Source organism: Budorcas taxicolor, chromosome 24 (assembly GCF_023091745.1).
Source record: "Budorcas taxicolor isolate Tak-1 chromosome 24, Takin1.1, whole genome shotgun sequence".
Classification (NCBI taxonomy): Eukaryota; Metazoa; Chordata; class Mammalia; order Artiodactyla; family Bovidae; genus Budorcas; species Budorcas taxicolor.
The window spans coordinates 32,481,688-32,506,940 of NC_068933.1; the positions used below are offsets into that span (position 1 = coordinate 32,481,688).

General features: G+C 50.2%; 1 protein-coding gene across 2 annotated transcripts; it reads left to right on the forward strand.

The window, feature by feature from the left end:
- The first annotated feature begins 1,027 nt into the window (after positions 1-1,027).
- EIF4EBP1 (eukaryotic translation initiation factor 4E binding protein 1) lies at positions 1,028-25,253 on the forward strand. Of its 2 annotated transcripts, none has more exons than XM_052661302.1 (3): positions 1,028-1,215; positions 22,051-22,230; positions 24,765-25,253. In XM_052661302.1, the coding sequence occupies exons 1-3, from the start codon at positions 1,071-1,073 to the stop codon at positions 24,794-24,796; spliced, it is 357 nt and encodes a 118-aa protein (XP_052517262.1). In that variant the 5' UTR covers positions 1,028-1,070; the 3' UTR covers positions 24,797-25,253. The 2 variants fall into 2 exon arrangements, with proteins under 2 accessions (XP_052517262.1, XP_052517263.1); XM_052661303.1 differs by having other exon boundaries at positions 1,029-1,215; positions 22,051-22,227.

The following is a 25,253-nucleotide window of genomic DNA, read 5'->3' on the forward strand; positions in this document are numbered from 1 at the left end:
TCCCCAGTCAGAGAGCTAAGATCCCACATGGCATGCGGAGTGGCCAATAAATAAATAAATAATAAAGATCTCTGATATCTCCTGCTCTTGGAGGACAAGGTCTGCAACACACCGTCATGATGTGAAAGACCCTTCACAATCCACCCAGATTTGCCTTTTAAACTTCTTTCTTTTCTCTCCCCTCCAAGAGGTGATCACTTCAGGCTTTTCTGTCCTTCACTTGGGGACACTTGAAGATTCATTCGTTGGTTCATTCATTCAAGGAGCACCTACCAAACTTCAGGCAGCGCGGTGGGCGACGGACCCAACCCAAAGGGTGTCAAGAATCTTCTTTGACCAACTCTTAAGCCTCCCCGCAACACCCACCTCACCGAGGTTCAACCCCACCTCGCCCCACCTAGCTCCAAGGTTAGCTCTCGGTCAACCAACTGGGTGGTTGATTCCCGGGTCCTTCGTCCCACCCTCGGGCGAAGGAATGTGTATTTTTCGCCATTTCTTCCACCCCTGCCACATGACGGATGTTCAACCAGTTGATGAATGACCTACCGACCAACGCCCACCTTCTGGTCTGAGGAACTAGAACGCGGAACAGGGGCGGACTGAAGGGGGCCTTCCGCTGAGGTCCCAGTGTTGAAACTAACCAGGGTGGGCTAGGATCCCCGCACAGCCTGAGATGCGCCCCGGATCCAGCAGCAAGGCATTAACCGGGGCAAGCTCGCGACCACCACCCCTATTCGACCAGTCCCTGCCGGCGTGTCAACGGGCACCCGAAAGGACTAGGGGCATGGTTGCGAGGGATCTGGAAGGCACTGGGGCCGGGCGCAGGCTCCGGCCGCCCGGGAGCGGGAGCCTGCGCTGGGGGAGAGGAGCCAGCGCTGGGGGCAAGGAGCGCCCGAGCCCGCAGCCGAGGGGAGAGGTAGGAGGCGCGGCGGTGCGGCGGCGCGGCGGGAACTACAAATCCCAAGGGTCGTCTGCCAGAGAGGCGGAAGGGGCGGTCTCGGGCGGGGCGGAGCGAGGCCCGAGGGGTCTAGGGCCACGCCCCGGCTGCGGGCTCAGGGCTCGGGGAGACCATGTCCGGAGGCAGCAGCTGCAGCCAGACCCCGAGCCGGGCCATCCCCACCACTCGGAGGGTGGTCCTCGCCGACGGCGTGCAGCTGCCCCCCGGGGACTACAGCACCACCCCCGGCGGCACGCTTTTCAGCACCACCCCCGGAGGTAGGCGCGGGCTCCGGGGAGGTGGCCCCCTGCACCCCGGCTCTGGGTGCGGGCGGTGGGGAGTTCGGACTTGACAGGAGCGGGGAGTGCTCGGGAGCCGCCAGCTGGACGGGGCGACCGAGTTCCGGGGCGCGGTGACTGGGAAGAACGGAACGGGGTAGCAGGGAGGCAGTAAGAGTCCGGGAGGTGGCCGCAGGGAGCGAGCATGGGGGTCGCCTGCGATCGCCAGCCATCGGGTGCGAACTCCAGTGCAGCGTCTGCCAATGCCAGGAGTTTTCTTCTTTCTGGGAGAGACTCTTGACTCCCCCGATCGTCGACAAACGCGCAAACAAACGCACGCTTCCAAGACCACCACATGCTGAGGTGTGCTGCCCCTTGCGGGTGTTGGGGGCAGTTCTGAGGCTGATAGGGTGGGGTCGGGGTGGGCCATGCACCACGAAGAGGCCGGGCTAAGGGTTTTGTGGGATGGGACGTTGGAATCAATGACCCTTGCAGAGCCCTTCTTCCTTCCCGAGGCCCCCCACCCCCACCCCACCCGACCCCCAGCCCCAGCTTTGGGCGGAGGGTGCTCGCCTGCCCCTGCAGCGCCTCGGCGGCACGGGGACCAGATGGTTCTTTCAGGCGCGCGGCGGTTCTCTGCTCAGGGACCTGGGGCCGCGAGCCGCGCTATGCAGAAAAACACGTTCTTCTGTCCGGGGGGGAGGGGAGGGAGGGAACCGTGTGACCTCCGGGAGCGTGGATGAGGAAGAGGAAGCTGAGCTGGCGCGGGTGGGGGCCCGCTTCACGCTGCCCTCGGGAGCCTGGCATTCGCTCCCAGCTCCGGAGCCTGGGTGCTGATGAAACCTGCCCGCGCGTTTGCGTGATGAAATCCCCGAGCTCGCCGCTTCGCTCCCTCCCTCGCTCTGTCCTCACCCGCTCCTGCCCTTCTCCCCTTCCCTTTACGCCCTCTGCCGCTTCCCAAACTACTCGAGAAAAGCGCCGCACATCCTGGCGTCCCGGCTGAGACGCACGCACTCGGGCGGGGCTGCCCGCCTTGTCGCCTGGCAGCGTCGGGGGCCACTTGCTTCTTTTCTCAGGCAGCTGTCCCACCCCCGGCGAGCACAGCCAGATCCGAAGCCCTGGTTTTGTTTCACTCAAAACATACAGCGTGCGAGCTGTTTGCCAGCTGAGTGGTTCCTGGACAGCGGGGGCCGCCTTTTTCTATGAGACGCGGCACCGAGGCCCCCAAACACGTGCCCACGGTCCAATCGAACACCCGATTTCCCAAACTGAACAAGAAAGAGTCGCCAAGCGCAGAGGGGAAAAAAATGCTGCCGCGTCTATTAAAAATGATCCAAGGGAAAGTTCCCAGTGACTCTTGCTGTCTTCTTGACTCAGATTCTCTTTTCATGCTGGACCTTATGTACTCCATGCTGCTACGTTTTTTCTGTGCTATGATGTGTCTACTGTGACCTTTCGGGACAATTTTGGGGTCCCCTCCAGTGAAGGTGTGAGCCACTGCTTCATCTGTTCAGGGTGGGCACTGACTCAGGCCGGAAGGCTTAGCTGGCCCTATTTTGCACCCTTGTTGCTAGATGGGGTGGATCAGCTTGGAAGCAACAGCCCGGGGTGCTGTTAATGGGAAACTCTCTTCCACTTCTCCCTTTGTACTGGTAAATTGCGGTTTGGGGCAGACCTCAGCCAGTCTCCCTCCTTTTGAAGGTGTTCATTTGGGAGAGGGACAAGGGGCTTCTGCATTAGTGTAACAGTTTCTGAGGCCAACTGGAAGGAAGCTAGCAGTGCCAGGAGCCCAGAGAGTGACCAGCCTAGTGACCAGCGGGGGAGACGCAGCTCACAGTCCATAACCCAGAGAATCCAGGCTTGCCTCTGCACAACCAAGGCGTGGAGTCTTCCTCCAAAGCCCACTTTAACACAACCCTTTGCCTGGGCAGAGGGGCTTGGCCTAATGAGTAAAGGTCATTCCTGGCCCCCTTCTGCTTCAGTCAAGAGTGCTGTTTCTCAGTCTTCTAGGGGCCACATGAATTACCTGGGGACCACATCTGATTCTGTAGGTTAGGGGTAGGGCCTAAGATTCCACATTTCTAACTAGCTCCCAGTGACTGGTGTAAGGAATATTCTCCGAGCTCTCAGGAGTTGGAATGTGACAGCCCTCACCAGGCTCTCCTCTGTGGTCTGACAAAAAAGGTGATGCGTCCATCCGGGTAAACTTCTCTTGAGGTTGGGTTTGGCATCTGTCTTTAAACTAGACTCTGGAGAGCCAGGCTCTCGGCAGAGTCTGCGTGGTTGGATAGTGTCAGAAGCTACTGGAGTAAACTGTCCACTGGTCACTCTTGCTGGGAATGGCTCTGCAGTGTGTGTCCTGGGGGAAAATAAGAGCAGATGACTTGAGCCATCTCCAGTCCTCTGACTCCAGTTTGCTTTCCATGCTCATTAACCCTACACAGGCTGAACCACTGATCTGAAGAAGTTAGATGTCTGGAGAACTGAAGAGTGATTTATGTAAGAAAATTACTTAAAGAGAGTGTCGCTGATGAACACTCAAGTTTGTGGAATCTTATGATTTTGTTTTTTCCAACTTTATTGGAGTATATTGGATTGACAGTGTGTTCATTTGTGCTGTACAGCAAAATGATTCAGTTATATATTCTTTTTCATATTCTTTTCCATTAGGTTTTTTAGTGTTTTTTTTTTCCCCCCTTTTTTTGGTAGTGCCATGCTTCTTGGAGGATCTTAGTTTCCTGATGAGTGATTGAGCCTGTGCTCCTTTCCTTGGAAGCGTGGAGTCCTATCCACTGGACCACCAGGAAGTCCCTCTGTTGGGGTTTATCACATTGAATATAGTTCCCTGTGCTATACAGGAGAACCTTGTTGTCTATCCATTCTGTATATAATAGTTTGAAGCTGCTAATCCCAAACTGCCAACCCTTACCTTCCCCACCCCAACCCCTTTCCTTTGGCAACAAGTCTATTCTGTGTATCTGTGGAGTCTTAAAAGTCTTAAGTAACACTAAACCTCCAGAACCTTTGAGTGGGTCAGAACCCTTCATCCATCCTTCCCCCACCAACCTCTACATTCCCAGTTCCTTACTGGATGTTTGACCCAAAGCTACAGGAGTTGTGGCTTGGGTGGTAGTCGTGCCTAAGCCCTGGGTCTGGATAAGGTTAATCAGAGGTAAGCCGCTAGGACTGCAGGTGTTACTGGCATCCTATTTGGTTAGACAAACAAAGCGTGCGCCCAGGAAGCTTACCTTGGGGCAGCTCCCAGTCTGGCGCTGGAACAGAGAGTGCCGGGAAGAGGATAGGGTAGGCTGGGCACTGAAGCCGGAGCGTGGCCAGTGTCCCCAGGCCTCAGTTACACTGCTTCTTTATTACAGGTCAAGAGAACTTGACATTGACATTAAGGCAAAGAGGAACTATAATGGGTCTCTTTATACTGACTCGAACTTCCTTTTAAAGCATTTAGAACATTTCATACTAAGTGCTTCATTAAAGACTGGCAGGGACCCTGGTGTAGAGCACCCATAGCCTTCCTAATCTTACGGCCATGGCATTGGAAGATAAAGTGTGACCTCGAAGTCTTCCATTGCAAGCTAGAAAGATGAACACACCCGAAATAGAATTATAACCATCAGAGTTGTATCTAAAGTAATTAGACACTCACCCCACCCCTGAAAACTTGAAAGTGAAAGTGAAGTCGCTCAGTCGTGTCCGACTCTTTGCGAACCCATGGACTGTAGCCCACCAGGCTCCTCCATCCATGGGATTCTCCAGGCAAGAATACTGGAGTGGGTTGCCATTTCCTTCTCCAGAGGATCTTCCCGACCCAGGGATCGAATCTGCGTCTCCCGCATTGCAGGCAGACGCTTTAACCTCTGAGCCACCAAGGAAGCCTTACATGATATTAAATGAGACTTGCCCACTCCAAGTAGCCAGCGTGGTTGGCCTTACATTCTAACAATGTAAACACAGCTGTTGGATATGAATTGCCTTCAGACCTTACTTTTTTTTTCCCCAATATCCTCAAGGGTGGCAAGGCCTCATTATTGATAAAGGGGTTTGTTTGTTCTTTTCCTGAAAGAGCAAAAAAAAGTCCTTCATTACCAAATTTGGAGAAAGGGTCAGCAGGATGGTGCCATATTGACTACTGGTATAAAGTAGCGAGGCATTTGCTTGTCAGGGACTTTATTTGACGTCAAGTTAGGAAAAGGCAGCATTATTGAAACAAGGATTGCTTCCCAGGGTGAAATGAATGAAAAGTGTTCATTTGTACACATAGATTCTTGATTCTTCAGTGTTCAAATGTATGAACGAAAAACATGTTACTTTCTCGTTTTACTGAGATCCATGCCAGTATTCTTCCTCTTTTGTGATTCACAACAATGATTCACATGTCTTTGTTTACATATCTGTTCCCTAGATTAGACAGGAAGTTCTTTCAGAGATGGCTTACTCATCTTTGTGGTGTGGCCAGCCACATCAGATGTCTAAAAGGTGAGGGGTGAAAAACTCCTGTGATGAGAGTATTCTCAGGGTGACCTAGTATCTCTACTACTAGGCCTGGGTCTCGGCTGACTTAATAAGAATGTTTAAATTTTCTTTTCTGTCCTCTTAGTTACAAGTATAGCTATTTATCTTGGAATGTCCCAGAAGCAGAAGCTAACTTTCTCTAAACTTTCCCACTTATCCCAGTATTATTCCAAGTTATTATGAAGCAGACTGTGGAAGGAGGTGACTTTTTATAGTGAACTAGTCAGTGTTGGGGCCTACGACTCAGACACTGGGAGATTCATGGTCTTCATTGGCTTGTTTGCATCCAGTATTGCTGACTCAGCAGAAATAGGTGACATCTGCCCATGGCATTTGGATGCTTAGGACATGGGCCTTGTAATCCACTGCCTATGCCCATGAGGGTTCACAGGGAGAGCTCAGATACTAGACCCAGAGATCTAGTCTCGATGAGCAAGGTTGTATCAGCTAGCTACTGCTGTGTAACAAGCAACCCCCAAACTTAGTAACTTCAACCACCACCACAACAATCTGTTATTTCTCTTCATTCTTTGGGCAAATTGGGCATTTTTTGATCATCTTGCCTGAGCCCACTCATCTGGCTGCATACAGTTGGCCATTGGATTGTCCTGGGCTGGAAGTTTCAAGGTGGCCTTAGCTACCTGTCTGGGTATTGCTGGGGACAGCTGGAAGGTTGGGCTCTCTCTGTCCTCATGGCCTCACACCATTCAGAATATGAGTTATTTACATGGCAGCTTCCAAGGACGCTTAAGGCCTTTATTCAGAAGTCACAGTATGTCACCTACACAGTATTCTATCTGTCAGAGTAAGCCGCAAGGCTAGCCCAGATTCTAGAAGGGAAATGACTCCTTTGATGAGAGAAGCTGGGTATAAAGAGGGGTAGGAGGATTTATGTGGGCCATGCTTTGAGACGATGTTCAGCAAGGGTCAAGCCTCAAAGGACAGTCCTTTGAGGGGATTTAACTGCCTGTCCTGCTGAGTGGCCAACAGAGCCAGGGCCAGATGTTGATGTTCAGTCACTCAGTCCTGTCCGACTCTGCAACTGCAGTGTGCCAGGACTTCCATATCCTTCACCATCTCCTGGAGCTTGCTCAAACTCAAGTCCATTGAGTCATTGATGCCATCCAGCCATCGTGCCCTCTGTCGTCCCCCGCCCCTCCTGCCTTCAGTCTTTCCCAGCATCAGCGTCTTTTCCAATGAGTCGGTGCTTCACATCAGGTGGCCAAAGTATTGGAGCTTCAGCTTCAGCATCATTCCTTCCAATGAACATTCAGGATTGATTTCCTTTAGGATTGACTGGTTTGTCCAAGGGACTTTCAAGAGTCTTCTCCAACACCACAGTACAAAAGCACTCATTCTTTGGTGCTCAGCCTTCTTTATAGTCCAACTCTCACATGACTACTGGAAAAACCATAGCTTTGACTAGACGGACGTTTGTTAGCAAAGTAATGTCTCGGCTTTTCAATATGCTATCTCAATTGGTCATAGCTTTTCTTACAAGGAGCAAGTGTCTTTTAACTTCATTGCTGCAGTCACCATCTGCAGTGATTTTGGAGCCCAAGAAAATAAAGTCTCTCACTGTTTCCATTGTTTCCCCATCTGTTTGCCGTGAAGTGATGGGACTGGATGCCATGATCTTTGTTTTTTGAATGTTGAGCTTTAAGCCAACTTTTTCACTCTCCTTTCACCTTCATCAAGAGGCGCTTTAGTTCCTCTTCACTTTCTGCCATTAAGGGTGGTGTCATCTGCATATCTGAGGTTATTGATATTTCTCCCAGCAGTCTTGATGCCAGCTTGTGCTTTATCCAGCCAGGTGTAGGAGACAGGAATCACGAGCCTGTGTGTTTATTGACTGTTGGTTTAAGAACAGAGGACACCTTCCTGAAAACATTGAGTCATGGATCCCATGTCCTGCTTTCAAGCCCTTCTATTCAGCTCCACAAAGCAAAACACACAGGTGGACATGGTGCCAGGGCTCTGGGCCGTATATTCAGTTGGTGTGACGCGTACTAACTGCCACCCAGCCTACCTCCTGTTTCCCCTTCAAATGGCCAGGCTTCAGGTATGGCCTCCTCTGCCCAGCACTTGCATTTGAACATCTTTGATTTTCTGGAGTACTGGCAAGGGGCAGGTGTCTGAGCCCAGGGGTCCACAGGTGAGTGGGAGGGAGACTACCGCTGGTGTGGCAGGATCACACTCAGCACATGCACAATGAAGTGGCGGCTGCAGAACTGGGTCTCTTGCCTTAAGGAGTGTGAATGGGTTTCCCTCTTCTCTCTCCCAAACAAAAGGGGACAGTGGGCCTGTGTGGATTTGATAGATCTCCTGTAACCAAATCCATAGACCAGGTAGTTTAAACAACAGAAATTTATATTCTTCTTGGTCTGGAAGCCCAAGATCCAAGTGTGGACAGGTTGGTTTCTGCTGAGGCCCCCTCCGTGGCTTGCAGAGGCCGCCTCCTGCTGCCCCTTTCCGAGGTCGTGATCCTTCTGTAGCATGGCTCACCAGCACATTGTTTTAGGGCTCCACCCTAACAGTCTCATTTTCACATAATAGCCTGGTTAAGAGACCTTATCTCCAAATACAGTTACATTGAGGTACTAGGAGTTGGGGCTTCAGCATGTGAATTTGGGGGCGTGCCATTCACACAAAAAAGCAGGACTCCTTCACTTTCCAGCAGCAAGGGGGGTGGTGTATTTCAGAAGGGCACTCACTGTTGGTAGTGCATTTCAGGGGGCAGCCTTACTTGGCTATGCCAGGTGCAGAGGGAAAGGGGAGGAGCTTGGCCAGCCTTAGAAGTCTGTCAGCTGTTTTGTTCTGTCTCCGGAGAAACTTTGTCTCTTCTGCTTAATTTTCAAATCAGCCTGCCTATTCCCTCATGGGACCTGAAGGAAGGGCCATTTGCCACTGGCTGATGGTCCCTTTGTTACTCCAGGGCCTTCATAAGACCCCTAAAGGGTCTTTGTTCGGGGGTTGGGGGTTATTATTATTATTTTTTAATATTTATTTATCTGGTTGTGGCAGGTCTTAGTTGCGAGATCTAGTTCTCTGACCAGGGATGGAATCCGGGTCCCCTGCATTAGGAGCCTGGAGTCTTAGCAACTAGACCATCAGGGAAGTCCGAGGATTGTAGGGGTCTTGGTTCTCCCCGGAGAGCTGGCAGGGTGGGAGGGGAAGGTCAGTCTTGGAGTGAGGGAGCTCTGCTTCTTTACCAAGTTACTCCCCCCAACCCCCACTCCTCGGCCAGTCAGCTGGGCTTGCCAGGCAGACAGTCCTGCAAGAAACAGCCGGGCACTGCTGCTGAGCTGAACGTACACTCGTTCCAATGGGTTTCTCCCGGGCGACTGGCCCGCGTCCCAGTACAGGCGTTCAGCCCTCTGTCTGACCCTGTTATGAAATGCTCTCCCGCCCCTGGAAGGGGAACAGCAGTTCTAGGAATTCCGTGCTTGTACTCTTGCTGGGCCTCACGTCCTCGGCCCCTGGGAGGTGCGTTCCTGCCAGCGGAGGCCTGGGAAGAAAGCAGGACCAGCGTCTCAACTTACAGGAGCCATATCCAGCCGCCTCTGGGCCCCCGGGGCTGGACCACAGGGAGATGGAGGAGGAATGTAGGAGGCCTCCCTCCCGGGGAACATCCTGTCCTCAAACAGGCGGAAGAGGAGGCAGAAATCTGAAGACCCTGGTGGCTTCCCCTTGGCCAGAGCTGGCTGGCATGGGGGCCCAGGCTGCCTGGCTCATTGTAAACAGAGGCTGGTCTTTAGGGTGGGAGGCAAGACAGGCTGGGTCTATGTTGGGATGGCTGCAAGGGGCCGGCCTTTCTGAACCTCAGTTTCCTGCCTGTGAATTCAGAATAAGGTGTCTCCCTCATGGGGGTCCACGGAGACCTAGCAAGTCAGGCTGTGGCAGGCAGGGCTCACATGGCACTATGATTTTCACAGCCTGACACTCCTATGAGGCTTTTATGCTCACCGAGTGAAGAACTGGGACTCGGAGGTGAGGGCTGGTGCAATGTCGCATCCAATTTTGAGCCCAGAACTGCTGCCTCCCGTCCCCAAGCTAGTTGCACCACCTTCAATTTAAAAGCACCTGCCCACAAGGGGATCCTAAAAATAAATGGTTGGTATCAGAGCTGGAACGCACCGGAGAGATTATCTCTAAAGCCTGGCCTAGGGTTGGGGCTTTAAAAATAGTTTGAATGAGCCCAGAACAAGTCCTTGTTTACAGGCGAGGAAACCAGACCCCGGGGCATGTGTGCCTTGCTTTATATGTTCAAGCAAGCTGTCCTCACCCCTAAAGCCTGCCTGAAGAAAAAATACAAATCATGCATCTGGTGCATACCTGGAATGTAAAATCCCAGATGACACTGGTTACCGAACATGCCACAGCTCATGGTGGTACTTGAAGCCTGTTTCTTTGTGGACCAAAACAGGAGGGAGAATGCCCTTACCCTCCCCCCACAACCCCACCCCCTTCTCTCCAAGTCTCTTTTCAGGGTTCTTACCTCCCCTCTGGTTTATCCCAGCTTTTTTTTTTTTTTTACCTCCATATAACTGAAGTCACACTGGTCGTGGCAATGCCGAGGACTTGCTTGTTTCGGGCTGACTTTGTGTGAGCCATGGTGCTGACCCACGTGGTGACACCGGGAGGCTTGACCTGCCATCATCACCATCACCCCCATTCTTCAGGGGAAGAGATCGAAGCACGAGGACTTCTCTGATGGGCCAGTGGTCAAGAATTTCCAGTGAAAGGGATGCAGATTCGAACCCTGGTTGGGAAACTTAAGATCCCACACTTCAAGGGGCAGCTAAGCTCACATGCACAACTACTGAGCCCTCGTGCCTCACCTAAGACCTGACGCAGCCAATAAATAAATAAAAGAGAAAGAAGAAATTGGAGCACAGAAATATGGAGCAATAATGCCCAGAGTGGATAGAACCAACAAGCGGGAGAGCTGGGCTTCTAACCACTAGGCTGTAATAAGAACAGCAGGCATTCACACCCTGCCCCCATCATGTTGTCCCCACCCGCCTCTCTCCGTAGCTGGGAACTCTGGCAGCCAGCTGGACTCAGGGTGATGCATTTACATGGGCTTCCAGTTGGAAGACAGCCTCAGCTATTCTCTACATGTAGTTCGAGACACACCCTTGAACTCAGAACCCAGTAGGATCTCAGCTCCACAAGTGTTTGGAAGAGTTGGGGGCAAGGTTCACCTCTCTTCTGCCCCTACCCTGTGGGAGGCAGGTTCTGGATTCCGTGGCTCTGCACCTATAGTCCCTCCCGTCTGGATCATCCAAGGACCACCCCCCACTCTGGGTCAGTGCAGAACTGGGGTGACAAGGATGCTTCTGGCTCAAGTTAAGAGTCGGGGGGCTTGGATCCCCTTTTGCCAGTGGTACACACGGGGTAGACCTCTCCCTGCCCCTCTGTAGTCCCCATCTATGTCTCTAGACTCCACACACTTGTTTCCAGGTTTTTCTCTGACTAAGTGTGTGTAGATCAGGGGGCTGTTCCTGTATCTAATGGTCCCTTGCATCCGTCACACCTGGCTTGCTGTGGTCCAGAGGGGTTCAGTGAGGGAATATATGACCCATCACCCCTACTCTCAGGGCATGTGATTGAGCAAAGGTTGGCAGTTGTGTGGGTGGTTGTTAATGCTTGTCCTGATCCTTGAATACAGTTCCTGGAGTCCAGCATGGACAGGGCTGGTGCACACGGCCTGGAGATGCTAGAAGGGTGAGCTCACCACTCTTTCCCCAGCCCAGCACAGAGCCTTCAGGACATGGGAAATCTGTCTTGTTCCAACCATGGCAGTTTTAACTTGACTTACTAGGAAAGGAGATTCTGACCCTATATCCTTGTTTATTTGTTTACTATCCCTGTATCTTTATTACATGTCAAAGAGTCAGACATGACTGAGCAACTAACACACAGATCCTTGTATTTTTTTATTTTAAAATTATTCAGTATAAAAGGTGTATTCCTTGCTTTAATCCTTATCTCACCCCCAAAGATAAGTAAACAAAAAATACAGTTCTGTGATTTTGTGTGTGTGTGTGTGTGTGTGTGTGTGGCCAGTGTGGTGGTAGTTTAGTCATTCATTTGTGTCCAACTCATTGTGACCCCATGGACTGCAGCCTGCCAGGCTCCTCTGTCCGTGGAATTTTCCAGGCAAGAACACTGGAGTGGGTTGCTATTTCCTTCTCCAGGAGCTCTTCCCAATCCAGAGATCAAACCCAGGTTTCCTGCATTGCAGGCGGGTTCTTTGCCAACTGAGCCACAGAGAAAGCCCAGACAGTGTACACTTTATTCCAAGTAGTACCTGCACTGCACTGTGGGTCTGATCCATAGTTTATTTAACCTGTCCCTTAGTTCTTCTTTTTTTAAAGTCAAAGTTGTGTGTGCGCGTGTATGTGTGTATGCGCATGTGTGCGCATGCGCGCTCAGTCGTCTCTCACTCTTTGCGACCCCATGGACTGCAGCCTGCCAGGCCTCCCTGTCCTTCACCATCTCGCGGAGCTTGCTCAAACTCATGTCCGTTGAGTCAATGATGTCATCTAACTGTCATCCCCTCTGTCATCCCCTTCTTCACCTGCCTTCAATCTTTCCCAACATCAGGCTCTTTTCCAATGAGTCAGTTCTTTGCATCAGGTGGTCAGAGTATTGCAGCTTCAGCATCAGTCCTTCCAATGAATATTCAGGATTGATTTCCTTTAGGATGGTCTGGTTTGATCTCCTTGCAGTCCAAGGGACTCTTAAGAGTCTTCAGATGGAGAATCTCTACACAGTCCACAAAAACAAGACTTGGAACTGACTGTGGCTCAGATCATGAACTCCTTATTGCAAAATTCAGGCTTAAATTGAAGCAGGGAAAACCATTAGGCCATTCAGGTATAACCTAAATCAAATCACTTATGATTATACAGTGGAGGTGACAAATAGATTCAAGGGATCAGACAGGATTCCTGAAGAAATATGAATGGAGATTTGTAACATTATACAGTGTAAAATATACTGACCCAATATTTTTATAGATCATACATTTAAAGTTATTACAAAATAATAAAAAATAATAAAGTTATTACAAAATAATAGCTATGTTTCCCAATGTTGTGCAATATATCCTTGTAGCTTATTTTATACATAGTAATTCATACCTATTAATCCTCTACCGCTGCCTTGCCCCCTTCCCTCTCCCCATTGGTAACCACAGGTTTGTTCTGTTATCTGTGAGTTTGTTTCTGTGCTGTTATATTCATTTGTTTGTTTTATTTTTAGATTCCACACATAAGCAATTACAGAATATTTGTCTTTCTCTCTGATTTGTTTCACTAAGCATAATACCTTCCAGGTCTATCCACATTGTTGCAAATGGCAAAATTTTCATTCTTTTTTATGGCTGAGTAGTATTCCATTGTGTATATGTATTTCACATTTTCTTTATCCATTCATCTGTTGATGGACACAGGTTGCTTCTAATTACATATTTATTGTTTTTAATACTATGATTCTTGATGAGCCATGTAGATTTTAGTGATAGCATTTCCATTTTTTACAATCTTTTTTTTTTTAAGTAGAATTACTAATTTCTTTAGTTTAAAATATGCTCAATACCCAAATCTTGAAATCATGGAACTCTGCTCAACAGTCTTGTTCAGTCACTAAGTCATGTGCGACTCTTTTTGACCTGATAGGCTGCAGTATGCTAGGCCTCCCTGTCCCTCGTTGTTTTGTGGAGTTTGCCCAAGTTCATATCCATTGACTCAGTGATGCTATCCAACCATTTCATCCTCTGCCGCCCTCTTTCTTCAACAGTCTGTAATAGTCTCAATATTCTGCAATAACCTTAATGGGAAAAGAATTTGAAAAAGAAGAGATACATGTGAATCACTTTGCTGTACACCTGAAACTAATACAATGTGTTAATTAAAGCTAAAAGAACAATTTTGAAAAGTGTAACTATAAAAAAATAAAATGTGCTTAGTTTTCATTCAGGTGAGTCTTCCCACACCCGCCAGCCCCTCTGAAGTGCCTCTCAGTATGGTTTCACAGTCAGACCTCTGCATTTCTCCATACATTTTCCCTCTTTTCTGAGCAGTTTGGTGACTCGGGACCTGCCACAGAGCTGCGGGCATGGGATTCTCAGGAGCCTCTGCTCTTTCTCTGATTTTATAGACTCCATCTTCCTGGCACTTTCTGCAGATGGCTCTGTTCTCCTTCTATTTGGTTAGCGACCCCATAGACTGCAGACTGCCAGGCTCTGCACCCTCTATCCTATGGCTACGGCACTTATTTAAAAATAAACATCCTCATTTGAGCTAATACAATCCATAATCTAAATGCCGGTAGGGATGGCAGCTTAAACACCCACCCCTGGACTTCCCTGGTGGTCCAGTAATTAAGACTGCACTCTGAGCACAGGGGGCTGGGGTTCAATCCCTGCTCATCGTTTGGCTGGGTATGAAACTAGGTCAGGATGACTTTTGCCCCAGGATAGTGAAGGTGTTTGACCCACTGTCTTCAGGCTTTCCATGTAACCGTTGAAAATTTTGATACATTCTTACTCCCAATCCTCAGTGGGCACCTGTTGTCTTTCAACGCTTTCTGAAAGATTTCATGATTTACAATGAATCTTAAGCTGGTGGTTTTTAATTCATTGCACTGGATAGTCAAGTAGTCTTTCCAGACTCATCTCTCTCAATTCAGCAAAAGTATCTTCTTTTTTTTTTTGTATTTAATTAATTCTTTTGATCTTTTAAGTAATTCTTTTGATCAAGTTCTCTTGTCTCTTTTTCTTGATTTCCTTTTATCCAGGATTTGGGTACTGTCTCTAATTGGTTATCTTTTTGTCTTCTGCTCCCTTTATTATTTAAGAGTGAGGAGTTGCTCAGGACCTGGCCAGAAGCCCCTTGTCTGTTCCAGAGACCAAAGCACTCAATCTAGTGGCTATTTGGGGTTTTTTTTTCATTTGAGATAACCCCCTCCCAAAATCTGTCTCTGTAGGTCTTTATCTTTGCTCTTTATTTTGAAGCAGAGGAGCGCAAAGGGTTTGAGGCCACCATTCAGGAGGTCAGCTTATTTTGCCTGCCTGGCCTCCTCCTGGGTGACAGACGGGTGGCACCTGTCCCTGTTCTCAGCCCCCAGCCCCCTTTTCCTTGATGGCTCTAATTCCCGAAACTTCCTGGGTTCGACCCCGCTTGCTTGCTGTTACAACCTCGACCGCCACCTTCCTACCGTTAGCTGTCCCCCTTTTCCTCCCTTTTAGAACCATTCCTGGGACTTCCCTGGTGGTCCAGTGATTAAGACTCTGTGCTTCCACTGCAGGGGACCTGGGTTCCATCCCCTGGTTGGGGAACTAAGATCCCACATGCCACAGAGGGAGGCCCCCCTCAAAAAAAAAAAGAGGAAAGGGGAAAAAAGAGCCATTCCTCCATTCACTTTCTGTCTTCATATATCGTGATGTGGAGAACAGTCGGAGCCCCGTTGGCATCCAGGTGGGCACAGGTGCTTCTGTTTCTAGTTCTTGGTGTTTTGTATGACTTGTAAGAGAAGCAGAAGGAAGAACCCGTCTTGTTTCTGCCTCCTGGAAGCTGCCCAGATCCTCAAAAGCTCACATAGACACCTTGTAGAGGGGGCTTGTTTTCCGTTGCACGGAGTGGAAGTGGGTCCTCAGCTAAAGAGTGTTATGGGGGGCCGCCTAGTGTGACACCCACGCGCCCCAGAGGACCACAGCAGACCAGCACCTCCGGCCGCCACTGTTCAGCCTCATAGGGTCCTCAGCATCCCTGCTGGTCCCCACTTCCTGTCCCCGTGTGCAGGCCAGGTCCCAGCTCTGGGGCTGCGCTGCAGCCTCGTCGGCCAGGGGTTCCTATTTTCAACAATACGGGCCTGTGTGTGTTTTGTTAGGTTTGCCTCATCTGTGGGAGGCTTTGGGAATTTCCAGATCACTGGCCACGGAGGTGGGTCCCATGAAGGCTTAGAAGAAGAAAGAGTTAAAAAGCCCCATCTCCAGCTCCTATTCCTCACAGGCCCCAAATTAGCCAGTCAGTGGTGACTTTGTGGTCTTATCCCAGGCTCGGTGCCTTGTCAGCTGACTTTCTGGACACCACTGTTTACCCCTTTGTCTATCCCACACACACACCCTCCCTCTCTGGCTGAATTACTCTGATGGTGGGTATTTTTTTTTTAATATATATTATTTATTGGGCTGTGCTGGGTCTTAATTGTGGCATGCAGGACCTTTCAGATGCAGCATATGGGATCTAGTTCCCTGAGCAGGGATTGAACCCTGGCCCCCTGCGCTCAGAGTGCAGTCTTCCTTAGTCACTGGACCACCAGGGAAGTCCAGGGGTGGGTGTTTAAGGTGCCACCCCTACCGGCATTTAGATTATGGATTTTATTAGCTCAAGTGAGGATTTTTATTTTTAAATAAGTGCCCTAGCCATAGGATAGAGGGGGCAGAGGCTATTTCTTTTTCTCTTTTAAGTGTAATTACTGATTTTTAAAATGCTGGGGGCCACTTCAGTGTATGTACCCCAAAGAATTGAAAGGAGATTATCAAGATATTTGCACACTAGTAGCATGATTCACAATAATGAAAAGGTGGATGTAACCTGAATGTCTGTGGGTAAACAAAATTGGTATATCCATACACTGGAATATTGTTGTTTTGTCACTAAGTCATGTCCGACTCTTGCAACCCCACGGACTGTAGCCCGCCAGGCTCCTCTGTCCATGGGATTTCCCAGGCAAGAATACTGTAGTGGGTTGCCATTTCCTTCTCTAGGGGATCTTCTCTAGCCAGGGACTGAAGTCGAGTCTCCTGCATTGGCAGGCAGATTCTTTACCACTGAGCCACCAGGGAAGCCCACGATGGAATATTATTCAGCTTTAAATGGAAGGAAATTCCCACATAGAGTCCAGCCATGTAGATGAACCTTGAGGACATTATGCTAAGTGAAACACGCCAATTGCAAGAAGACAAATACTATAAGATTCCACTTACATGACATACCTAGAGCAGTCCAGGCTTCCCTGGTGGCTCAAATGGTAAAGAATCTGCCTGCAATGTAGGAGACCCAGGTTCCATCCCTGGGTGGAGAGGATACCCTGGAGAAGGGAATGGCAACCCATTCCAGTATATCTTGCCCAGAGAATTCCATGGACAGAAGAGCCTGGAGGGCTACAGTCCATGGGGTTGCAAAGAGTCGGACACGACTCAGTGACTAACGCAACAGAGCAGTCCAGTTCAGACGGAAGCAGAGTGGTCGTTGCCCTGGCTGGGGAGGGGGGATTGTTTCCTGGATGGAATTTTAGTTTGGCAGGATGAAAACAGGCCCGGAGATGAGTTGTATGACAATGTGGATGTACTTAAACAACTCAGCTGCACATTTAAGATTACTTCAGATGCTAAGTTTTATGTTATTTCTGTTTTACCACACTTGTTAAAAAAACAAACAACAAAACCACTGGGGGCTTGTGACCTTTAAAGAACCTCAGAAGCTGCTGATCTCCAACTTCTTTTTTGAGATGATTAAATCTCTAGCTCTCAGGTTCAGCTCTGATAGGGTCAGTCGCTCTATGCTGTGGTGAACAAAGACACAAAAAAACCCAAGGTGGTATTAGGAGTTTGGGATCAGTCGATACAAATTTATATATTTAAAATAGGTAAACAGGGAATTCCCTGCAGGTCCAGTGGTTAGGACTCTGCTTTCACTGCCGAGGGCCAGTGTTCCATCCCTGATTAGAGAACTTAGATCCCACAAGCTGTACAGTGCAGCCAACATAAAACAGACAAAAGTCCTACTGTATAGCACAAGGAGCTATTTTCAATAACCTGTAATAAACCATAATGGGAAAAAATATGAGGCATATGATATATATTCAGAAATACATATATTACTGAATCACTCTGCTGGACACCAGAAACTAACACAGTATGGTAAGTCAACTATACTTCAATAAAAATGACTAAAATTTTTTTAAATGCCAAGGTGGCGGGTGGGAAGGAGATAAGGGGGTAGGGTGCCCACGCCATGATGACTAAGAAACAGAGAAAAATGAGCCCATCTCTGAAGCCAGGATGCCCTTCCTCCAGAGAGGGCACTGCTGCTGTCCATTTGGAGCCCACTGGGCATGTCGGCACACAGCCCTTCATGCTACAGGTGAGGAAACTGCCCTTACAGGTGAGGCCCAAAGGTAGAAGGGACACAGGGCTGCCCGGCTGGTTGGTAAAAGTGATAGTCTCTCAGTTGTGTCGGACTCTGCCACCCCATGGACTGTAGCCCACCAGGCTCCACTGTCCTTGGGATTCTTCAGGCAAGAATGCTGGAGTAGGTTGCCATTTCCTTCTCCAGGGGACGTTCCCGACCCAGGGATAGAACTCGGGTCTCCTGCACTGCAGGTGGATTCTATCTGAGCCACCAGAGAGGGCTGGTTGGTAGTAGGGCCTAAAATACAGCCCCAGGTCTGTGTCCTTTGCTGTCCACCCCTCCCCCTTAAAAACATGAGCTCTGAACTGTAGTCCTCCTGGTGATGAGGGGCAGGGCTGCCAACCTCAGCATTATTTGCTCCAGACCAGGAAAGCAAGCCCAGGTGGCTGCCTGGCCCAGGCCGAGGTTAGACCAGGCCAACACGAGCAAGGAGGCAAAGTTCATCCTTGGGTCTCTCTCACCACCCCCTGCTCTTCAGCATTGTGGTTCCTCCTCGACACCAGGAGCCCAATCTTAACTCACATCAGAGCTCAGAGATGCAAGCCCATCCATCCCTCTCCTGTCTCCGGGGTTAGTAGACAGGCAGTGCTCAACATCGAGAAACGAATGTCAGCTGTTGGAATGTCGCTCAGCAGAGCCCTTAAATGAGGGACATATTTCAGAGCTATTGATGAGGATGGGCATTCCTGGAGTCCTTGCGTCCTGGTTTCTAAACTGAGGCCATTCACCATCCTCCTATAGTTTTCATTTTTTAATTGATGTATAGTTGATTGTGTTAGTTTCAGGTAGTTCAGTTCAGTTGCTGCCGGGGTCCAGCCCCAGTGGATCCAGGGAATTCGAAGGGTGGACGGAGTTGGCGAGGAAAACTTATTTATTTATTAATATAAGATTAGATTAGGAAGAAATAGTGTAGTAGGAAAATTAAGTGGAGAGAAGAGGCTGATTAACTTGGGTTACGTGGAAAACCAACCAAGTTCCAGACAAGGAGCTTGCACCATCTACGTTAGGCCACCAGCGCCCGTTTGAATATCGGAGAGTGCCCCGCCTTGGGCTCTCTCTCTTACGGATCTTAAAAGCCGGGACAAGTAAGTAGACATAGTGAGCCTCCACGCCCCAGATGGGAATTCAGCCTGAAATTAGAGTAAAGAGGAGACACGGGGGAAACCAGTCCAGCAACTGGCTCTCCTTCTATTGTCCTTCAAGGCCTTTTATACTTTTGATTATACATAGAGATCAATGGGTAATACAAAATTATGTAGTGTTCGCAGCCCAGACTCTTTCTGTATATCTTTTTGTATACAAAAGGTCTCAGGTGATTTACATTATCTTCTGGCCAAGAGGCTTGTTAACACTTTTTGGCTCTCTTCCTTAATGAATGTTAATTTTGTTTCCCCTGAAGTGTTTTTCTTTAATCTGCATCTCCTTAAAGCGCTAAAGTTACATCTCTATAGAACAAAGGCGCAGGGGGTTATAACAAAGAAGGTACTTAACTCAAAGATCTAATGTTGCTAATACCAGGTCTACTACTTGTTTTTCTATATACCAACTATATCTAAAGATAAAGGATATGAAAATTTGGCAGCAAGTATTGGCTCAACAAATGAAACTTTTAATCAGTCCTATTCTAGTGATTTTGACTCCTGGGAAGCCCCTACATTCCTAGGAAGTTTTAAGCTTCCTGTGCCTCCTGTGGTCAGGAGGCCTCAAACAATCACTTACGCAGCTGTACGAGTCCTGCAGCCAGGCTAGAAAGCCATCAGAGGGGTTTTTGGATTGAAACACTCTTTCAAATGCAGAAGACTAAAGCCCTGAATTGACTTTTTCCAGAGAATGTCAGAAGAGTGGAAAAGCAGGCAGATTCTTATTTTTGGGGGGTGGATGCTCAGGAAATTCCAGGGGGAAAACCTGAGGTCTGATTAGCCTTGCCATCAGAGCTCTGCCGCATGACCTTGTCACGGGTGGAATTCCTCACGCTGGCTCCCGGTAAGTTGCTCAGTCGTGTCCGACTCTTTGCGACCCCATGGACTGCAGCACACCAGGCCTCCCTGTCCATCACCAAACTCCATCCTGGAGTTTACTCAGACTCATGTCCATTGAGTCGGTGATGCCATCCAACCATCTCATCCTCTGTCATCCCCTTCTCCTCCCACCTTCAATCTTTCCCAGCATCAGGGTCTTTTTCCAATGAGTCAGTTCTTCACATCAGGTAGCCAAAATATTGGAGTTTCAGCTTCAGCATCAGTCCTTCCAATGAATATTCAGGACTGAATATTAAGTTTCAGGAATACTGCAGAGTAATTCAATTATACATATGTCTAAATCTATTGTTTTTCAGATTCTCGGTCCTCTGGAGGAGGAAATGGCAACCCACTCCAGTATTCTTGCCTGGAAAATCATTCTTGCTACAGTTCATGGGGTCATAAGAGTCAGAAAGGACTTAGCGACTAAACAACAGCAGTAGGTTATTATAAGCCATTGAGTATTGCTCTTCCTGTACAGTAGGTCCTGGTTGGTTATCTGTTTTCTATATAGTAGTGTGTATGTGTTAATCCCAAACTCCTCATTATCCCTCCCCCTCTTCTGCAGTCTTTATCATACTTTGCATTCTACTTGTACATATATTTAATATTTATCTTTGTATCACCTCTCCTTTAAAATCTATTGTTTTTTTATTTTTTTGGCCGAGCCCCATATCTTGTGGGATCTTTCGTTCCCCTACCGGGAAATGGCAATCCACTCCAGTACTGTTGTCTGGAAAACCCCATGGACAGAGGAGCCTGGTACACTACAGTCTGTGGGGTCGCAAAGAGTTGGACATGACTGAGCGACTTCACTTCACTTCACTTCACCGGGGATTGAACCCACACCCCCTGGGCAGTGAAAGCTCAGAGACCTAACCACTGGACTGCCAGGGAATTCCCTGGCTTTTATTATGTAGATTATAGGTTATGTGATATATAACATGTACCATTACCATATTCAATTATATCCTGTTGTATATATTAAAAGGGAGTTTGCTATCACAGCTATATATGGAAAACCAGTCACTTGCCATAAATAGAAGTAGCTATAAAAAGAACATAATGATAAGAAGACAGTTTTAAATTCTAGCTAGATGCCTCTGCCTGTTGAAGGCTGAGCCTGGGGCCTGCTCCTTGTGGAGAAGGGAGCCACTAGCGAATGTTGTGGAGGTATTATGTTACTAGGACCACAGTGGGGCTGCAGAGATGATCAGGATTTAGACAGAGGCCCAGAAGGGAGTCACCTTCTCACTCTTCACCGTTATTTGTGAATCAGCAGGCCTCCTCCCTGGCTCCTGTGCTTGAGAACACACTCCTTTTTTTTAAGGAATCTCTCAGGCAGCTGCCCTCATAGGAGGGCTCCTGGGAGGCTTAAGGTCAGTGAATGATTCTGTAAGACGTGGTCCCTCACCCTAGGGTGACACTTGAGAAAGGAGAGTGAAAATTAAAGGAATGGTGAACAGAGGATGGGTAACCGGATGCTGGGCGGAGTGGGGCGTCTCCAGCGAGGTGGACTGAGTTGAGAGAGCCACGGTGCGGCTGGGGGTGCTCCCTGTTACTCTTTTCCACAAAGACCAGACAGGAGGAGTTCTCATATTTTACTGGTGGGGAGTGGTTAGAGGGGCGGTGGGGTGCAGAAATCACTTACTTTTCTCTTTGCTTCTTTGTCAAATGGAGTTAAAAGATGCTGGATATTCCCCAAGGGTGTGTAAGGACAGAATTGAAAAACGCATAAAAAACCCACTTTGGGGACTTTTCTGGGGATCCTGTGGTTAAGACTCCGCCTTCCAATGCAGGGGGCAGGGGCAGGGAATTAACCACAAGCCACTGGTAGGGTGCTGCCAAAATTTTTAAAAAAATAAAAAGAAAAAACTTTCTCCGTAGAGTACCCGCTGACCCCGGGGAGATGGGGCGGTTTGGCGACAGCAGAGTCCAGGGCTGCAGGAGGCAGTGCGTGAGCCTCACACCTCCGCCCGGGCTTTTGCAGGAAAGCCTGCCACCTCTGCTGGAGCCGGGCCTCGGGGGAAAAAGCAGGCCAGGGCCTTCTCCGTGGCTTTATCCGTGTCCCCGCCCCCTTGCAGGTACCAGGATCATCTATGACCGGAAGTTCCTGATGGAGTGTCGGAACTCACCTGTGACCAAGACGCCCCCGCGGGACCTGCCCACCATTCCCGGGGTCACTAGCCCTACAGGCGATGAGCCCCCCACGGAAGCCAGCCAGAATCACCTGCGCAGCAGCCCCGAGGACAAGCCGGCAGGTGGTTAGTGGCTGGGAACGGCTGGGCTCTCCCTCTAGGAAGCGGAAGAGCGGGCGTGGGGGGTGGGTGGTCCAGGGAGCACGAGGATCCTCCTGCCCCGTGGAGCAGTCTAGAGGGCGAGGGAAGGGTCTGGGGTGCAGCACTTTCATTGGAACCCACTTTCCCCAGGAAAGGGGCCCAGGAAGCCCAGGCAAGGCCATTCAGCCTCATCAGATAGTCTCATTAGCGGGGAGCTTGTTTGAAAGGAGATGGCATCCAGGCGGCCGCTTTCATAAGCCCTTGGATAACCTTTATACAATTGTCCCTGAGGCATTTCTGTGTGTCTGCAGCAATTTGGAACACACCCAGGATGTTTTTGTGCAGGAAGCTGCTTATCAAAAGCACAGTGTCCTTGCCCTCTAGGAAATTACACGTCTGTGGGATCAGAGGAGAAGGCAATGGCACCCCATTCCAGTACTCTTGCCTGGAGAATCCCGTGGATGGAGGAGCCTGGTAGGCTACAGTCCATGGGGTCGCTAAGAGTCGGACACGACTGAGCAACTTCACTTTGACTTTTTACTTTCATGTATTGGAGAAGGACATGGCAACCCACTCCAGTGTTCTTGCCTGGAGAATCCCAGGGACAGAGGAGCCTGTTGGGCTGCCATCTATGGGGTCGCACAGAGTCGGACACGACTTAGCAGCAGCAGCAGCGGAATCAGAAAGGCGACAGGGATGTCAGGTGTCCTAGTGGATCAGGCTGAGGAAACAGTGCAACCAGTTGTTTCTGTAGTGGACAAGGGGAGGCTGGGTCCTTCCTCCCACCCCCACCCCCACCCCCCATCAATCAGAGCAGCCACCCCCGCAGAGGTGCTTGAATACCATCTTCAAGCATCAGGGACCAGCTGGCCAGAGTATCTGAGCTCTTGCTGTGGGAGGGGGGACCATAAGCACTGGCAGAGCCTGGAAGCTGCTAACCCTTCACCTGAAGGCAGCAACCAAGCCCAGACAGGAAGCAGCTGGGCCCTTGAGCTTGGCTGGCCTTGCTGACAGCATGGAACCTAGCTCCCTGGGGCCTGCAGGCTGTGGTTCATCAAGAAGTCAGGAGCCCCACCTCCCAGAGCGGGCCGCACTTGGAGATCCATGGGCAAAAGAGAGGTGGACACGGACCCACAGAGCCCAGCAGGAAGGACGGCCCAGGCATCGAGGTTCCCTGCCCTGTGATAAGTGATGCACAGGGCTTCCCTGGTGGCTCAGTGGTAGACACCCTGCCTGCCAATGCAGGACACCCGGCTTGATCCATGGCCTGGGAGGGTCCCACATGCCTCAGAACAAGTAAGCCCATGAACCCCCAACTAGGGAGCCTGTGCTCTAGAGCCCAGGAACCGCAGCAAATGCCCCCACGTGCTTCAGCTCCGGAAGCCCGTGCGCGCAGAGCCGCAACAGGAGAAGCCGCTGGAGAGACCAGCGTGAGCCCTGCAGCTAGAGAGGAGCCCCCACTGGCCGCAACTAGAGGAAGCGCGAGCAGCAACCCAGACCCAGCACAGCCAAAAATAAAGAGACCAGTATTTTTTAAAAGGACAGAAGGATGGACAGAGTCGTGTGGTTGGTGCTCCACTCCTCTTTCCCCTTAAACCAGACTGGCCGTTGCGGATGGAGGCTGTCAACACAACCTGAAGGCTGTCCACTGCCTGCACTTGCATACCCTCGCCCCTCCCAGCCTCTCAAGCTGTGCTGGTCCACAACAAAGGCTCTGACCTCACCGTGGCAGCCTCATAGGCCACACGGTTGTTGGGACGGGGTGGGCTGAAGGAGGAGGCACGTGGTTTTCCATGTTGCTTCACTGGATGTAAGAAACCAAGGCTCCTGCCCTTGGACACGCATATTTGTGTCAACATAACCAGAAGTCAAGGGCGGTTGTTCCCCCATGGGGGGTCAGAGCAGGCCTTCTGCCCTCCAGAACCTTGGAGCAGCCTTGGCCAGGAGGTCAGGCACAAGGCAGTTTCATTAAAAAGGAAAACAACGTGCCGCTGTGTGAATTACTTGGAAATTCTAATGGTGAGAGATGGGCGACGGCAGTGAGCAGCTGAATTCCCCAAATAGCTACTGTATTGCAGGGTCAGGCTCTTCTCTGGGGAATCGGGTGTAGGCAGAGGAGGTTACGGTACCATGTCCTAACCCAGAAGTTGGGACACGTGCTCAGAAAGGTTTTATGTTTTAAGGAGTATGTGTCTGTGAAATTATATTCATTTCAAATCACAAGGAGCCATTCACTCTTGTTAAAGAAAATACAAGTGATCCAGAACACAGGGCTGTCAGCTGTCCGGTGGGGAGATGTGGTCTCTGCTCTGGGATCGGGGGAGCGAGCACAGCTGGACGTGTGGCTTGGGAATTCCTGGGCCTGCCCTCTGTCCGCTATTCTCGGCAGCATGCCCCTGGCCCCTGCTCTCCCTGTTGGAACGACAGAACGGGAAACAGCACCCCCTCCCGGCCTCTCGAAGGTTCAGCTGTGCCATTTGCCCATGGCTCACCTGGTCCTCTGCCCCTTCTCTCCCCAGGTGAAGAGTCACAGTTTGAGATGGACATTTAAAGGGCCAGCCATCAGAGCGAGCCATGCCTCCGGGCCCCAGCGGCCCCTCTTGGGAGAAGCCACACCAGCCAGGCCTTATGCAAGTGACCATCTTGGGCAGGCGGTGGGCGTGGGGCCAGCCACCCCAGCCCCCTGCTCCCTCACTCAGGGCCCCTGCTCCCCCTTCTTCTTCGTGGACACCAGCGCATACCTCCATGTGCCTCCAACTCTGCAGGAACTAGTACCCGGAGGGCAGTGACCTCGGGCGCATCCCGCAGCCCAGGGTCGGCAAGTGGACACGGAGGAGGCCTTCTGAATGGTCCTCCGGCTCTCCCGGCCCCCTCCTCTGGGGGAGCACCCACGCCCCCCCCTCCCCGACTTAGATTGGTGTGTGGGGAAAGCTCCCCACCCCCTCCCTTCCTGAGAAAGGAAATAAAAGCCACCTTCGCCCTAGGGCCAAGAGTTGGCCCCTGTCTGA